General features: G+C 45.3%; 2 protein-coding genes across 2 annotated transcripts; one reads left to right on the forward strand and one right to left on the reverse strand.

Annotated features, from left to right (window-relative positions):
- Window positions 1-2,765: 2,765 nt before the first annotated feature.
- On the reverse strand, window positions 2,766-8,958 carry OAZ3 (ornithine decarboxylase antizyme 3; the record flags this gene model as incomplete). The annotated part of the gene is given in 6 exon segments (XM_082668225.1): window positions 2,766-2,908; window positions 3,565-3,650; window positions 4,140-4,315; window positions 5,069-5,143; window positions 5,145-5,205; window positions 8,927-8,958. Coding segments are annotated over 6 exon segments (573 nt in total).
- Window positions 8,641-15,204, forward strand: MRPL9 (mitochondrial ribosomal protein L9). The gene is made up of 7 exons (XM_082668212.1): window positions 8,641-8,788; window positions 8,948-9,104; window positions 9,573-9,697; window positions 9,903-9,953; window positions 11,899-12,000; window positions 14,483-14,566; window positions 14,680-15,204. Exons 1-7 carry the CDS (start codon window positions 8,648-8,650, stop codon window positions 14,803-14,805), a joined length of 786 nt encoding a protein of 261 aa, XP_082524338.1. The 5' UTR covers window positions 8,641-8,647; the 3' UTR covers window positions 14,806-15,204.
- The last annotated feature ends 2,901 nt before the right edge of the window (window positions 15,205-18,105 follow it).

The following is an 18,105-nucleotide window of genomic DNA, read 5'->3' on the forward strand; positions in this document are numbered from 1 at the left end:
AGTCACCTTCAGTTGCCTCAGCCATCCACTTTGCGGTAAGTAGAGCTATCATCTATCTGTAGCAACAGGAAAGTAATGAGGGTGACAACAGGGGCCTTGCCTCTTCCCCATAGCCCATCTTACCACTACTTCTCTGCAGCTGCTTTCCTGTAGCTTTACTTTCAGACTGAGCCCTTTCAAGCTTTTTGTGTCTTTGTGTCTTTGGCAGGATTTGGCATAAGATTTGGTGCCTGGAGAGAGGAGCCTGTGATAGAGATCAGTGCAGTTCTTCCTTCATTATATACACGATCTGGCTTGCTGTGGACCAAATGCATTTGCTCCTTCCACTGGACTACCGGAAAGTGTGAGGGGTGGAGGGAGACAAACACATGCCCCTACTCCCCTGCCACCCCTGTGCCACTTCCAGTGTTTGAGTCCTGCTGTGCTACTTCCAGCCTGCTCAGTGTGCAGCTAGCTCCCCTCGACCACTCACAAAGCACACTACTGCTAGGCTGTGTCCTTTGGAGGCTGGGAAACAGCCAGGGTTTGGTTATTGGAAATGATGATTCTGCAGACTCCTGACTCACCTCATCAGGTGACTGGTTAAGGAGAGTTTTTTAAGTGGTGAACTCAAAGACTGCAGTTGAGTCGGGAGGCAAAGGCAAAACTCAGCCTAATTGTATTGAAAAGCCTCGGGAAGTGGGAAGAGGATACGCCTCCCAGCCTCAACTGCTGATATGTTATTGGAGACAAGGTTTTTGAAACAGTGCTCCAACTATTTCCCAGTAAACTTTGGTTAAAATACAAGTAGACAAGGAGAGAGGTGACTCAGGAAATATTCTAAATTGCTGGTATAGTATCTATAATATATATGTATACACACGCAGCCATGGAGCTCATGTAGCTGTTCAAATCATTTGGGGTTCCTTTGCTGAATAAAGTTCTCAAGAAAATTATTTAAAACTAAATGCTGGTTGAATCACAAGGTGGAAACGAGTCTGTGGGTATCTTGTGAACTGAAATCTGGTGAAAATTGCCAAACACCTCACACAGAGGGGCCCATCTATGAAACATCTGTCCCTCTCACGCACAGATCATATTCTTGCCGTAAAGCAACTTCAGAATTAATCATTCACTAAGACCCCACCTAGAAGGAGTAGACTAGGATTCTAGTAACATGGGTTCTAGGGATAGATCTTTGCTGTGAACTTATGGGGCCTGTTTCCTTATAGCATCTCTCCGTTTCTGACAGTATTTTGAGGATCCAGTGAGAACTGTGAAGGTATTTGGAAGTAATGTGGGTGGTAGAATGATGACAAATGAACTTTTTTTTTAAAGATCAGCAAGGTAAAGTAGAAGACTTAAAACTAGTATGTAAGGCTATCATATGCAGGATTTTTTAAATCTAGGAATTAGTGACGTCCACCCCTATACACATGGTAACTATATTTTCCCATAGACACAATTTTCAAATTTTATTGTCTTAGAAAAGTCTCAGTACCAAGTAGCAGAAAGGCTTCAGTGAAGGAGCATCTCTGAGTAGCTTGGGTAGTCCCACAGGAATCAGTGAAGGGCTGCCATTGATATGACATTTCAGACCTTGGCTGCACTCACTCAGTGAAGCAGGCTCGGCCCTGGAATTGGAGCTGCTGTACAACAGGGTCATGAGGCCAGTTAGTCCCCAGTTTCCTCAGCCTTTACGCCTTTTTTTTTTTTGGAATATTTATTTTTTTAATTGAAGTGTAGTTGATTTACACTGTTGTGCCAATCTCTGCTGTACAGCAGAGTGACTCAGTTATAAACATATAGACATTTTTTTTATATATTCTTTGCTATTATGGTTTATCACAGGATATTGAATATAGTTCCCTGTGCTATCAGTAGGACCTTCTTATCAGCCTTTACTCTTGAGGGGTCCCCTGATAGAAATCATTCATAGGACTTCTTGCTCTGGAAAATGAGTAGTGTCTCATTCTTTTTTTTTTTTTTTTTTTTTTTTTGCGGTACGCGGGCCTCTCACTGTTGTGGCCTCTCCCGTTGCAGAGCACAGGCTCCGGACGCGCAGGCTCAGTGGCCATGGCTCACGGGCCCAACCGCTCCGCGGCATGTGGGATCTTCCCAGACCGGGGCACGAACCCGTGTCCCCTGCATCGGCAGGCGGACTCGCAACCACTGCGCCACCAGGGAAGCCCGTGTCTCATTCTTAACTGTAGTTTGTTACTGTGTATGAAAGCCTGTTCCTTTAATATGGCCTTTAAGCCTTGTCAGTTTACATTGCATTCTGATGGGTTCCCTATTCCAGTATAACTCTCTACGTTTTCTGCTTCCTGGGATGCTCCTCCCCTTGAGCCAATGCCACAGGAACCATGTACCTTCTCTGATTTCCTCCACATCAAAGGAAAGGAAATAGCACTTGTCTCCAATTTGAACCAAAATATATGGGTGAAAGTCTCCCAGTAAGGCTTAAGTCTTCCTGAATTCCCTAGTGCTTGGTTTTGCTCCTGGCAGGTGCTCAGATGGTTAGAATAAATGGGGAAAGGCAAAAACTGAAAATCCTTGGGTCCTTTCTCTCTCTGGCTCAGGCCCCTTTGATCTTTTCAGTCATCAAATGTTTATCTATCTATCCTACAATGAATTCAGCTCTGTGAGACTCAAAGAAACAGTGAACATTTGAGGATTGCACTACCCTTTATTCCTAAGATGGAAGGTGTTCTGAATCACATCCTGGGCCCCTGGTTCTCATTTATCAAGGCTCCGAGCCCTTCACAGAGTAAGAATAAGCATGTTCAGGGAGTTTCACTGGGCAGGTGGCCTAGGTCCCTTTCAAGGGGATACACCATAAAGATGACATTGTTCCAGGGAGGAAGGGCCGGGTGATCTGGTCTGACCACTTCAAAGCCCATGTAGCTGAAGGCCCGTAGCAGGGCACCTGTGAAAAGAGAGAGGAAATTAGAACACTCTGAAACTCAGTACAGCTGTTCCCCCAGCCTTGGCTTCTTCCAGTAGGGAATGACTTGGGGGGTGTGGGAAACAGTGTAGTGCAGGCAGTGGGATGATGTGCTTTGGAGTCAAACAAACCTAGACTCTAACCTGGCTGGAGTTTACTATACCGGGAAGGTATAGTAAACTCTTGACCACCTTTGTCTTTTATCCAATGAAGTATAAACTCCTTGAGGGAGGAGGTGTAGTTTCTGTAATGTGTGCCTCGCATCTGGTTAATTATATTCCTATCCTCCTGGCCTAATGCCTGACGCTTTCACTCTATAGGTGTTTAATACACTTGAGATCCTTTCTGTCCTACCAGCCAGATCCCTTGAATGGCTTCTTTGTAATTCCACCAGTGCTCCTTCAGTCTAGATTCTGAAATCTACGTGCAGGGCCTTCCTGATAGTCTAGTTGTGACTTGAATGAACGGAATGCTAGATGCCTTAATTTCCTTGGCGGGGAGTAGGGGGTGGGTGTTGAATCCCTGAACTGCCTGAGCATGCCCTTTTTAAAGAGTGAGGGGAAGAAGGTCTACCAAGGAAAAGTCACTTGTCAGCTGCTTCAGCACAAAGGGCCAGGAAGGACAGAGCAGATCCCCACCTCTGTCATTCCGGTTGTTTTGGAAGTTTACAAGCACAGAATCCACATTGGTCTTCTCCTCCACATACTCCAGTGTTGCAGTCAAACTAAGGACCAGAGGGAAAATGGTCAATGTAATGTTCAGCAAACTCAAAATCCAGAAAGATGCCTACTTGCAGCAGAAGAGATCATATTAGTTTTTCCTGACCCAAGCCAGGAAATGAAAGTTGCTAAACTCGTTTTGATAGATTTTTTTCTCTGAAGCCAAGGGATTATACACTACTGGACTGACACCATGCCATGGAAGGGGCTTGGGGTGAAGGGGCCACTCCATAAAGACAAACAGCTAGAGAGCACTTCCTTTCAACTATTTATGCATTCCCACTTGTGTTTCTGAATCAGTTTAGCAACCTCCCATGGGCTGTTATCCTTTGAACCCCAGATCCTGGCTCAGCTCACAGGCTTGTTCAGTGGTTTGAATGTATCCAGCTCCTGAATAAGCCCTCACTGGTTAGCATGCCCACTACCTGATTATGACATAAGAGTGAAATCCCCTAACCTCTTTGCTCCCCTCTCCCCCATACAGGCTCAGTCACCTTTCCCGGCTGCCTTGATCCAAGGCCCGGTATGGGATATCTAGGAAGAGTCTGTGGTCACAAAGAAGGCCGTGCCAATGGGCAGAGGTCTGGGGGGTGAGGCGGAAGTGGAAGTCTAACTGCACCGGGTCCTGGTGAAGCAGGGGGTCAGTAGCCAGCACCGTCAGGTTCCCAGCCTAGAAAAGGAGTAAAAATGAGAGTAATATTCTCCTATTTCTGTGCTCACCTAACCCTCAAATCATATCTCAGGCCAGTTTGGGTGTGTCTGTGGAAGCAAGGCAGGGGCTGATGGAGAGAGCCTGGGAAAAGTGGAGCCAAGGTCTTACTCAATATCCCTCAGTCCTGGGACCTAACTCTGTTCCTATCATGGAGTTCTCTTCGATACAAATAATTTGGAATCTGGAGTCAATGGAGTATTACTGCCTGCTGACCTCGCTCAGTGTGCTCTAACGATTCAGAAACGTATTTACATCAGAGAGCTTAAAGCTGGGCCATCTATTTACTGTCTCACTGATAATACTCTTCTACTTTTCTCCATCATAGGTTTTCTCTAAATTCTCCCATTTCTTATTTAAAATGCATAGCTCATACCTAGGCATGTTATTGAGATATGATACAAAGGCAAGGGCAGGAGTTCTGGGTTCTAGTCCCAGAACTTAGCATCTAAACAGCTTTATGTCTTAATACAGTCTATCTTTGTTTCCACTTTCTCTTTTCCCATCCTGCTTTTCACCACCAGCCCTAAGACCTTGCCTTAAGATCTCTGGACCAGAATCCTTGTCTATAAAGTAGCTTTTACACATGAGCTCCGAGGTCTCATCTAGCTCTAACTTCTTATGATTTATTTTCCAACTAGCTAATGTCCCTTTGCAAGATATCATTACCGCAAGGGGCTGCCATGTCACAGCACCAACTCCCAGTCCACGTACCGAATACAGTTCTTTAAGCTCGTCTTGATCACCCTGCTTGCTGCTTCTGCCCCTGTGAAGGCCTACTAGGGACTCAGGAGCACTGAAGACAGCAACGGGGTCGGAGTGTCAAGTGCTCCTGTTCCTTATAAGTGATGCTGATTGGGAAAAAGAGGTCCAAATTAGTTTATTTCTGAGTCTGAGATGGGGAAAGACTCTTAACTTCCAGGTACACAGGGTCAGGCTCTGGCACCATCTTCTGTATCTTATGTGAACCAACCCATCTGTTTCCATTTTCCCAAGCCAGCCAGATAGAAAACGTTTATGAAGCTCCATGCAGGCCTTCTACCCTATTTTGCTATTATCATCTTTTGCCACTTGGGAAGTTCTTTCGAATTCTTTTTTCTTTACAGTGTATATAAACAACTACAAGTAGAGATGAAAACAAGTACCTTTTATAACAAGGCAGCATCTTCTCCCGGAGGGTGATCCGGTATTTGTAACGGTAAAGGTAATAGGCGTATGGTGACCAGATCGGGTAGAGGTAGTTCCGTGTTTTTCCCCTCTTGATATAAGAAAGGGAGTAGATAAAGGGGCGCGACCTGTTACGAGGCAGTTTCTTAGTTCAGTGCCTCCCCGAGGCAAAGTGAGGTTCAGGGATGGGTGGCAGAGGTTTAGGCAACTGGTGCCATTGTGACACGGTGAGCACTATGACATGGACAAAGCGTTAGCCCTTACACCGCCTCAGGACTCCTCTCTGCTGCTCCCTACCCCGTCACCCTCTTAGGTAGCCCCAAGGCTCCTGTTCAACTAGTATGCACTTCACAGCTACACCAGAAGTTAAAATACTTTGGCTTCTGTAGTGGTTGGTAAACAGCCCTGGCTGACCACTTGTGCCCACACAATGTGGGCTCCTCTCTGGCATGTGCATGTGCAAACACACACTTCAGCAACTAAAGGGTTGGGGTCTGATACTGCAGGAAGCTTCTAAGGCCCTGATCCAGCATCTGACCTGACTGGTTGGTTCCTGGTTCCTATCAGTTAAATATTTTATCATCCCTACTTTTAATAAGCCAGTGGTGCTACCCGTTGTTGAACTTTCTCATTGCCTTATAGGGTAGGAATTGCAAACTAAATGCCTGCAGGGACCTGGACAACTAATGGAAATTAGTGGAGCTGCTGGGCGGGACTGAAGCCAAATGAAAAGCTCACACCCTGGGCTTCCCTGGTGGCGCAGTGGTTGAGAGTCCGCCTGCCGATGCAGGGGACACGGGTTTGTGCCCCGGTCCGGGAGGATCCCACATGCCGCGGAGCGGCTGGGCCCGTGAGCCTGCGCGTCCGGAGCCTGTGCTCCGCAATGGGAGAGGCCACAACAGTGAGAGGCCCGCGTACCGGAAAAAAACAAAACAAAACAAAAAGCTCACACCCTAAAAAAAAGTGACACAATAGCTCCAAACAGCTGCCATGCAGGAATGCAGACTCAGTGGTACCAGATCATATGATTTTTCAACAGAAACTGGAAAGATTGATTTTTGTGATAAATTTCTCAAATTTTAAAAAAATATTGGCTACTAACTTAAAAAATAAAAATTGTTGATTAAAAAAATCAACATGGTGTGTGAAATTTGGTTCTGCGGCCACCAGTTTGAGACTTCTGCATATTCATTTATTCATCCATTTAACAAATATCTATTGAGGGCCTACTATGAGCTTAGGATACACAGTAAACAAAACAAAGATCCCCTGCCCCATGGAACTTCTAACAGTGAAAGAACAAACCTAAACACTAAGCACAAGAAAATGATTTCATATGTTAGATGATAGCTGCTATGGAGGAAAATAGAGTAGAATAAAGAAGGATCAGGAGTGTGAAGGAGGTGGCGCAGTTGCAGTCATAAATAGGGTGATCTAAATAGGCCTCATTGAAAAGGTGACATTTAATCAAAGACCTGAAGGGGGTGAGGGATTTAGGCCAAGCGAGCATCTGAGGGTAAAAGCATTCTGTGTCAAAGCAACAGCCAGTGGAAAAGCCCTAAAGAGAATGTGTCAAATGTTTTCCACAAACAGCCAGGAGTCCACTGTGGGTGGAGTAGTATAAGCTATAGGGAGAGTAGAAAAAGAAGAGAGCTAATGGGGCCAGGTCATTGTAGGGCCTTATAGACCATTATCTGGCCTTTTTCTTTTACTCTGAGTAAAGGGGGAAGTCATTGCAGGTTTTGGGTAGAAGAGACATGATCTGACCTGTGTTTTTAGAAAGATTCTGACTGTTGTATTGTAAATAAACTGTAGAGCTTTAAACGATGTTTGTTAGGAGACTATTGCAGTAATCCAGGAGAAAGATAGTGTCTTATTCCAGGGTGGAGCATTGGAGGCGATGGGATGTGGCTGGATTCTGGAAATAGTATAAAGGTAGCACCTACAGGATTTCCTGGCGTAGGAGAGACGTTGAGTCCAAGAACTGAAAGAATGGAGTTACCATCAACTGAGAGGGGAAAGGCTGCAGGTGAGGCACTATGGGGCAGGGTATAGAGATGGATTTAGTTTGGAGCATGTTAACTTTGAATTGTCCATTAGACATGTAAGGGGAAGATGACAGGCAGTTGGATATTCATGTCTGGAGTTTAGAAGACTAGGGTGAAGACAGAAATTTGAAGTCATTGGCGTATAAATGGTACGTTAAGCCATGAGACTGAATGGGATCACCAAGAGTGTGTACATTGAGAAGAAGAGTAAAGATCCAAAAACTGAGTCCTGGGGGCCCTCTGAGAAGTGGGGAATAAAAGAGAAATCAGCAAAGGAGACTGTGAAGGAAAATAGTGAAGTAGGAAGGAAATAAAAACAAATTGGTGTCCTGGAAGCTAAGAAAGTGTAATTAGGAGGAGGGACTAATGGTCAAAGGCTGTTTATGTGTCAAATAACAGGATGTATAGAGCATCTTTCCATAAATCTCTTCTGCCAAACAGACCCTATTCACTCCATTTATATGGTTTACTCCCCAGTACTGAGACCCTCCACGGAGGGAACCGTCTCCCTTGTGATTTAGAATTCTTTAAACATGAGCCTAAATACTGCAGTGTCACGATTAAGGATTAGACGACTTCCTGGGGCTTGCAAGTTTTCCAGAGGATCCCATCCTTCCACCACTTTTAGGCAGGTTTGAAGTAAGGAAAAATGAGAGCAGCACCCTCTCCCCTCAGCATCCAGCTATCACAGAATGTCAGAATTGGAAGTGCCCTCAGAGAGCTACTAGAGCTCAGTCGAAGCCCCCATCTTAAAGACAAAGTGAAGCCAAGAGGGAAAGGGTGTCTTTCCCGGTGTCAGTGCACCTAACAGTCACTCCACTATGTGTCAGTGGCTATGGGTGTCCCTCCCCCGAAAAGAAATTGGGAGAAGGGAGTAGAGGCATGCTGAATCGTGGAGCATTCATCCCAGATCTCCGGTCTCGAGGCAGCCTAGTCGCAGCCCAATCCGGGCCCGGGCTTCCCCTGGGCTCAGCTCGGACAGAGCCGCGCCGGCTCAGGCGCGCCGCGGGCACCCGGTGGGGGCCTTTCCTGCCGCCGGCGCCGGGGGCCTTCTACGCCTCCATCCGCGCCCGAGAACATGGCGGCTGCTACAGGCAGGTCTCTGCTGCGGGCGGGCACTGAGCGGCTGGTGCGAGGAGGGGTTTGGGAGCTCCTCCGGCCGCGACTTGAAGGGGGCACCTCCGGCTCGGAGCGCGACTTCAGCCTGTCTCACAGTCGGGTGAGGGCCGGGTGTGCGTTCTGGGGCTCCTTGACTGGGGCGCGTTGAGACCTGGTGGGGCCCCGGCCTGCGGGTGGTGGGCTCTCCTTGAGGGGCCGGCGGCCAGAGGAGGAGGCTTCTCCGTGGAGACTCGCTCACCCTCGCTCCCCCGGCCGCCAGGGCACGGTCATTGTGGAGCGCTGGTGGAAGGTGCCGCTAGCGGGAGAGGGCCGGAAGCCGCGCCTGCACCGGCGGCACCGCGTCTACAAGCTGGCGGAGGACACGAAACACCGGCCCAAAGACAACCTGGAGCTCATCCTCACGCAGTCGGTGGAGGGTAAGGCCCAGGCAGAGGTGCTTCCTGTCTCAGGCTGGTCCTGTTTGGCATCAGCTTTTTTCTGCCCTTTTACTAATTTGGGGGAATGACCAGTTCATATTTGAGAAGAGGAAGCCATAAAAAGTACTGTGATGGTGACATAGGGCTCCTATATAGAAAATCAGAACATGAATGCAGCAGCATCATTAACAGTGTGTGGGGAGAAAGAGACCTGACAGTATGTGCCACAGGTACTGAAATCCTGTGATGGGACAGTGTTTCACTTTGTACAGGGAATATTAAGTTTCTAAATCAGGTCCTAAAGAAATGAATTAGAAATCTCTTAAGTGTAGTCCTAGCGAATACTAATATTTCTTCTAGGAAGAATAAGCACTGTGAGAGAATAAGAGGTCTTTTTTCCTTTGATCATCTCCTTTTTTAGGGACTGCTCGATAATTCTGATCCAGTGTCTCTGTTCTCTGTTGGCAGAACTTGGAGTCCGAGGTGACCTGGTCTCAGTGAAAAAATCTGTAGGCCGTAATCGACTACTTCCTCAAGGACTGGCTGTATATGCGTCTCCTGAAAACAGGAAGCTGTTTGAAGAGGAGAAATTGGTGAGCCCGGAAGACGGCAGAGGGACTTGGAGGAATTAAAACCTTAAGATTATCTCTAGCAACTTCTTCTAGCCCCTACTTCATTTTCAGATGAAGTAGGGGCTAGAACAGGAATTCAGAAGCCCAGCCTATGCCAAGCATAGCAAGAGTTTGTTATTAGTTACCACAAACTCATTTTTCTTTCATCTGTAACTTTCTTTTCTAGCTGAGACAGGAAGGAAAATTAGAGAAGATCCAGACCAAGGAAGGTGAGACGGTGAGTAGAAACATAGAAAATCTTTATTTATGGGTCACCTACAAAGTCACCAACCTCTTCCTGAAAGACTTCTTGATTTCCTTGAAGTCTCCTGATTTTAAGCACAAGGTAGGGGCAAGGGAAGTGTTGTGGTTACCATAACTGGTATTGAGATATCCTCGGATATCCTGACCTGTTGGGTGAAGTGCTCTAGTTTATTGAGGGAGGCCCCAACCTGGGTACCAGGGGACCCATGGAAAAGTGAGATGAGGACTTTGCCTTCGGGGTTGTTTACAGACAAGTTGGAGAGAAAATAGACACGTGAGAAAGTGATAAACTCAAGGCAGTAAATTATGAGTGACATGGACCAAAATGGATTAGGGTGATTGGGAAAGGATTTTTTTCAGATGGGATTGAATTAGGCCTTATGGGATTAGTAGGCTTTGGATAGACCAGGAGGGTGGGAAAGGTATTCTTAAGGGAGAAAAAGTAGATAGTTAAGGCACGTGTTATTGTTGTTTAATTTTAAAAAAAGTTTATGCAACTTTTAAAGGTTACACTTCATTTACAGTTATTATAAAATATTGGCTATAGTCTCCATGTCGTAGAATACATCCTTGTAGCCTGTCTTACACTCTATATCTGTGCATCTGTTTCTTTTTTGTTATATTCACTGGTTTGTTGTATTTTTTAGATTCCACATACAAGTTATCATACAATATTTGTCTTTCTCTGACTTATTTCACTTAGCATAATGCCCTCCAAGTCCATCCTTGTTGCAGATGGCAAGATTTTGTTCTTCTTTATGGCTTAGTATTCCATTGTGTGTGTATGTGTATGCACATACATATGTTTTTGTGTGTGTGTATATACACATATATACTACACCTTCTTTATCAGTTCATCTGTTGATGGACACTTAGGTTGCTTCCATATCTTGGCAATTGTAAATAATGCGGCTGTGAACATTGGGGTGCACGTATCTTTTCAAATTAGTGTTTTTGGTTTTTTCAGACATATACCCAGGAGTGGAATTGCTAGGTCATATTTTTAGTTTTTTGAGAAACCGCTATACTGTTTTCCACAGTGGCTGCACAAACTTACATTCCCACCAACAGTATATGAGAGTTCCCTTTCTTCCACATCCTCTCCAACATTTGTTATTTGTGTTCTTTTTGATGATAGCCATTCTGACAGGTGTGAGGTGATATCTCAGTTAAAGCATGTTTTAAAATAGAAAGTAGACCAGTCTAGCTAAAACAGAGGACTTCTATTAGGAAATATATGACTGGAAAGAGGGTTGGGGCATAATTTACAAAACATCTTTAATCCTCAGCTAATGAATTTATACTTTGTTCTGTAAGCAGGGAGGAATTGTTATGGTGTAGGGGTGGGATTGAAGGGCCAGAATATTGTGTTAAAACAGTCTGTGAAAATCATTCCATCCTGAGATACACCAGCAGCCCCCATTGGTGAGCCTAACCTTGGTTTGGGGGGCGGTGTTTAAAAAGTTTTAAAATTTAAAAAAAATTTTTCTTTCTTTCGGCTGTGCCAGGTCTTAGTTGCAGCATGCAGACTTCTTAGTTGCAGCGTGCATGTGGGATCTAGTTCCCCGACCAGGGATTGAACCCGGGCCCCCTGCATTGGGAGCACGGAGTCTTACCCACTGGACCACTAGGGAAGTCCCTGATGAGCCTAACTTTGACATGGCCTGTTTCTCCTTGCTTAGGAATAGCCACGTATAGGCAGCATTTCCTTTCAGAGCATCGCTAAAACGTCTTTCCATAATATCAGCCTTGAGACAATGAGAATTTTTATCTTTCGTATTCATCATCTCACCCATCTTGGCTATGAGGCAGAAATTGTGCATAGCCTCTCAGACTGTGTGCCTCTTGGCCTCTTGCTAACATGTTTCCTCTCCTTTGATTACAACTCTAACCTATCTTCTGTGTATAATTCCTCTCAGACAGTGAAATTTCTGAGAAGATGCCACCTGCAGGTAGGGATGAAGAACAATGTCAAATGGGAGCTAAACCCTGAAATAGTTGCCCGCCACTTCCTCAGAAATGTGAGTATTCCCAAACACTGCTGTACCCCTGAGGGTGGAAACTACCCTTGGGAAGAAGAAGCTACCCCAGGATTGATCCCTCTGTTAGGAAAGGGTATGATCATCCAGCTGGAGTTATGGAAAGCATTTTTTTTTTTAATTGAAGTATAGTTGATTTACAATGTTGTGTTAATTTTCTGCTGTACAGCAAAGTGATTCAGTTATACATATATATATATATACATCCTTTTTCATATTTTTTTATTATGGTTTTTTACAGGATATTGAATATAGTTCCCTGTGCTGTACAGTAGGACTTCGTTTTTTATCCATTCTATACATAATAGTTTGCATCTGCTAATCCCAAACTCCCAATCCATCCCTCCCCCACCTGGCAACCACAAGTCATTTCCCTCCCACGCCCGTGTAAACCAATCAAGAACGCTTTCCCTAAGTTGGATAGCCTCATGTAAATCAATGCAACCTGCCCCTTGGCAACCACAAGCCTGTCCTCTACGTTTCTGAGTCTGTTTCTGTTTCATAGATCTTTTTTCTAATATAAATTTATTTATTTATTTATTTATTTTTGGCTGCGTTGGGTCTTCGTTGCTGCACGTAGGCTTTCTCTAGTTGCGGTACGCAGGCTTCTGATTGCGGTGGCTTCTCTTGTTGTGGAGCACGGGCTCTAGGCACACAGGCTTCAGTAGTTGTGGCACGCAGGCTCAGCTGTGGCTTATGGGCTCTAGAGTGCAGGCTCAGTAGTTGTGGCGCATGGACTTAGTTGCTCCGTGGCATGTGGGATCTTCCCGCACCAGGGCTCGAACCCATGTCCCCTGCATTGGCAGGTGGGTTCTTAACCACTGTGCCACCAGGGAAGTTCTGTTTCATACATCATTTATGTCATATTTTAGATTCCACATATAAGTGATATCATATGGCATTTGTCTTTTTTTATTTTTTTTGCGGTACACGGGCCTCTCACTGTTGTGGCCTCTCCCGTTGCGGAGCACAGCCTCTGGATGCGCAGGCTTAGCAGCCATGGCTCACGGGCCCAGCCGCTCCGTGGCATGTGGGATCCTCTCAGACCAGGGCATGAACCCGCGTCCTCCCCCATCAGCAGGTGGACTCTCAACCACTGCGCCACCAGGGAAGCCCTGGCATTTGTCTCAGTTCACTTAGTATGATAATCTCTAGGTCCATCTGTGTTGTTGCAAATGGCATTATTTCATTCTTTTTTATGGCTGAGTAAGTATTCCATTGTATATACGTACCACATCTTCTTTTTCCATTCATCTGTTGATGGGCATTTAGGTTGTTTCGATGTCTTGGCTATTGTGAATAGATCTGCCGTGAACAGAGGTGCATGTATCTTTTTGAATTATAGTTTTGTCCAGATACATGCCCAGGAGTGGGATTGCTGGATCATATGGTAGCTCTATTTTTAGTTTTTTAAGGAACCTCCGTACTGTTTTCCATAGTGGCTGTACCAATTTACATTCCCACCAACAGTGTAGAAAGGTTCCCTTTTCTCCACACCCTCTCCAGCATTTGTTATCTGTAGACTTTTTAATGACGGCCATTCTGACCAGTGTGAGGTGGTAGTTCATTGTACTTTTGATTTGCGTTTCTCTAATAATTAGCGATGATGAGCATCTTTTCACGTGCCTGTCAGCCATTAGTATGTCTCCTTTGAAGAAATGTCTATTTAGGTCTTCTGCCCATTTTTCTGATTAGGTTGTTTTTTTGTTGAGTTGTTTGAGCTGATAGTATATTTTGGAAATTAAGCCCTTGTCAGTAGCTTCATTTGCAAGTATTTTCTCCCAGTCCATAGGTTTTCTTTTCGTTTTGTTTATGGTTTCCTTTGCTGTGCAAAAGCTTGTAAACGGTCTCAATTGTTTACTTTTGCTTTTATTTCTGTTGCTTTGGGATACTGACCTAGGAAAACACTGGTACGATTTATGTCAGAATGTTTTGCCTACATTCTCTTCCAGGAGTTTTATGTTGTCCTGTCTTAACATTTTAAGTCTTTAAGCCATTTTGAGTTTATTCTTGTGTATGGTGTGAGGAAGTGTTCTAACTTCGCTGATTTACATGTGGCTGTCCAACTTAGGGAAAGCGTTCTTGGTTTGCAGGGGTGTGGGAGGGAAATAACTAAGGACGGTCACATAGATTCTGAAGACTGATAGGAGAAGATGGTGGGATCATTTATTTTCTCTAGCTAGGGAAAACCTGGGGAAATGTGACTCACTGGAGAATTTTTACTTTTGTGGGTGAAGTGAGTTTGATCTCAAGCCCTGTTTCTCTTTGTGAATCCACCTCCCTTTCTGAGAAATTAGGACTGAGTTATTCTGCCACTATTTATGGAGGTTTGTGCCTTTCCATGGGATCAGCCAGGGTAAACCTCCCCGTTTTATTCACCCATGTACAGGAAAATCTAGAGGTTGCCTGGAGTGGCAACCATGTAAACAGAGTTCCCTTTGGCTGTGATTGATTTTTTTTGCAGCTTGGTGTTGTGGTTGCCCCACATGCATTAAAGTTACCAGAAGAGCCTATCACACAGAGGGGCGAGTACTGGTGTGAGGTGACGGTGAGTGTTTCACATCCTGTCTCCTTTTTCTCACTGGGTAGAAAGCTGGGATTGGATGGTGTTAGTTCGTATCTGCCCCACTGATCTGAAGATTACTGTTATTTTGTGTACAGGTAAATGGGCTTGACACTGTGAGGGTACCTATGTCTGTGGTGAACTTTGAGAGGCCCAAGACCAAAAGATATAAGTACTGGTTAGCCCAGCAAGCTGCCAGCTCCACAGGCTCCCAGACCATCTGAACCTGTTCTACCTCGAAAGCAGCAAAGCAGAATCAGAGAGGTGGAGCGAAGATGATGGGCCAGCACCGTGATATCACTCCCAGCTCTGACCAAACACGGAATTTTAGAAAGCATATGGAGACAGCGACAGCAGACTAGACTGAATATACGTTGAATTGTCCATATTTGCCATCTTCAGCGGTTATCACATCTAGCGTTATTGGGGCAGGCCTACTCCAGAAGTACCAGGCTGTAGATTTGATAAGCTAAATATTAATAATAGACCAAAAGAGTCTAGATCTATTTAGCCTCGTCCTACATTGGAATTCATTGGAATAAATGATAGCGATAGCTCATTCTCATCATCCAAACTAAATGTTTGTATCTGAAAAAAAAAATAAAGAGGTTGTGTTCTTTTTAGGTGTTGTTTACTGGACTGAGTAGACTGGGGACAGGACCTCTATGTGGGATGTCCTCTTGAGCCACTGGGGTTTACTGCTGAAAAGGAAAAAAGAGAATACACTTGCAGGCTACAGCCCACAGTTGCTGTGGACAAATTACTCAACAAGTTGATACGCCTTACGGTCTTAAAACTTATTAGGTACGCTAATACAGCCCTCAGTACAAGCGCAGTGGAGTCTGAATAAGGCCTAAGGGAAATTGTCGGAGAAAATGATGCTGGGATGAAAGAAGTTTAAAACGGGAACTTCTGTTTTATTTCTTGAGCCACTTCCTGAAATTTTGAAAAAGAAAATACCTTGGTTTCCAGACCAAGGTTAAGATATGGGGCTAGTTCGTAGGTAGTTACGGAATAGGAGATGAGGCAAGTAGATAGTTCAAGGTCCATTCCTGGAAAAAAGACCAACTGTTGACAAGTGGATTGTTCCAGAGTCACTCAAATAAATATGAGATTTTGCAGTTTAGGAAGGATAAAGACGAGACCATTGACTCTACTGCTACCCTTACCAGAGAAATTGGTTTCTATCAATCATCCTATTTGAGCTCACCTGCCTTGCCAAGCCAACTAACTACTTTCATCTGCAGAAAGCCATCCCTGCTATTGAGCGTTCTGTCGTCAGTAGTTGCACTAATATCTGTATCCAACCTCACACTTGCCAGAACTCTGTGACAGGTCGAGCACTAGTATTGTTTGCAGTTGCCATTTGATTGTCAGATTTGCCATCAATCCCTGCTGTCCTTGAAATGGAAAGCTCACTTAACACTGCATCTTTCCACACCACCACCACCATGATGACGCTCTCTGAAACTGAGCACAGGAGCAACATTCCACATAGCGAATCTCAAAAAGTGTTCAGATACTTGTCATGAGGTGAGTTCCTGGTAAAACAGACTGAGTTGGAGATTTAGGTGCAGGAAGTTTACTGGGGTGTCCTCTAGATTAACACCTGTTGGGGCGTGAAGGAAGCAAAATTCGGTAGAGGGAGAAGTTGAGCTGACGCAGTCTCAACAAAGGCCTTAGTCCCCCAGGGAGCTCAAGCTAGGGTGGCTTGAGCCATCTAGATGTGTACCATGTTGAGGCAAGTGGCCAGACCTATAGAACCCCATGCTGACCAGGAAAGGGTCTTGGGTGATGTGACTGATTTCAGACACAGGCAGTACCCAGAGGGGAACTCAGATGAGAGCTGTGCGCATTCTCAGCAGCTTGGGAAGTGAGGGCTTCGGTGCTGAAGGGAGCAATCTGGGCAGCACACCATAGTCTCCACTACAGTCCACTTCTTGTGCTGTCAGGTCAGTTTGTTCATAAGTTCTAAAACAATCCCTTCAGGATCCTGATGGGCTTCCTTTCCTGGGAAAACTTAGAGGAAGATCTGGGACAGACTACAGCCCCTGCTGCTGTAGCTTAAGTCTACAACTGGTACTTACCTCCTACTACCCATTCTAGATTCTCCTACCCTCCCCCCAATTTATACTTCTGTTAGTCCACATGGGTTACCTGATTAAGTCCTCAGAGCCCAGAGTTGGGATAGGAGGTATAGTTTTCCCCAGTTGGGTCACTGAGAGTGATGATAATGGAGGGCTGCTCCTACATCCAGCCCCTGTTTCCCAGACCCATATATTTTACTTGGGGATAGCACTCTAGGTTGTCTGTTGATCCAGGGTATATACTGCATCCTGGAGGACAGTGTCTCATCTTTACAGGGTGTCATCTCCAAGCTGGTGTCTCAGCTGTGCCTTTAACAAGAAGTTCCATTATTGTATCAGGTGGGTTGCTTCTGGATGGTGTGGTATATGACCATGGATCCTATGATCATGTACCCAGTGCTGTACCTCCTTGCTATAACATGGTCTCTTGTTCCAGTGCACTGTTATGCAAGATCTCATGCCAATGGATCAAATATTCTGTAAGCCCTTGGATGATGGTGGCAGGAAAGGTAAACCCATACCCATAATACACATCAATTTAGGTCAAGATGGAACAATGCCCCTTCCAGGGTAGCAGGGAGTCAATGTAATCAACTTACCACCAAGTGGCTGGATGGTTTCCTTGACGAATGGTGACATGTCAGGGACTTAGTGTTGGTGTCTGTTGCTGATGAGTTGGACAGTCAGTCACAGTAGCTGTAGCTAGATCAGCCTTGGTGAGGCCATGATGTTGGGCCCATGCATAGCTTCCATCATGGCTTCTCCATTCACAGGCCCATTTTGCCATCATTGGGATGCCAATGACCGAGACTGGCTAACATCAACTGGCTAAGTCATTCAATCTACTTGGTTGTTTGGTGACTTTTCTGTGGTGGGTGTTCTCTGGTGGGAATTAACATGCAGTACAAAGATCATCATACACTATACCCATTCCCAAGTAAACTACATACCTTTTCCTCAGGCTTCCCTGTCTTCAGCCTTCACATTTTTCTTCTAGGCTCCTGATCCACCAGCCAAGCCATTCACCATTGTCTGTGAGTCTATGTTCTTTCCTCAGGTAGGTGTACTGCCTGAAGCCCTGCCCATTGGGAAGATTTCCCCTCACTGTCTTTCAAGCCTACCCCAAAGTGGGGCCATAGTACCTCCACAGTATTTTCAGCTTACTTCCACCTACAGAGACAACCCATATATTAGCCGAGCCCAGCCTTTTGTCATATGGTCATGAGGGATTCCTCCACTCCATGTGGCTATAGATGTGAACTGAAAAAGCAGCAGCAGTGCAATAGTGGTGGGTAACAGGGGTCTGGCCACCTGCTTATGCAGCTTACTTTGACCTTCCAGCCCAGCTTATGCCCAGTGCTATGCATATCACTTTCATCTTATGAAGCGCTGCTGATGGACCCATCCAATCTTATGACTTGGGTCTGACAGAACCCA

This window comes from Grampus griseus, assembly GCF_964374135.1.
Source record: "Grampus griseus genome assembly, chromosome: 1".
Lineage (NCBI taxonomy): Eukaryota > Metazoa > Chordata > Mammalia > Artiodactyla > Delphinidae > Grampus > Grampus griseus.

Coding starts and splice junctions, on each gene's coding strand:
- MRPL9 (XM_082668212.1), top strand. CDS start 8,648: ATGGCGGCTGCTACAGGCAGGTCTCTGCTGCGGGCGGGCACTGAGCGG. Junction 9,698..9,902: donor TGTTTGAAGAGGAGAAATTG/GTGAGCCCGGAA, acceptor TTTCTTTTCTAG/CTGAGACAGGAAGGAAAATT. Junction 9,954..11,898: donor AGACCAAGGAAGGTGAGACG/GTGAGTAGAAAC, acceptor AATTCCTCTCAG/ACAGTGAAATTTCTGAGAAG.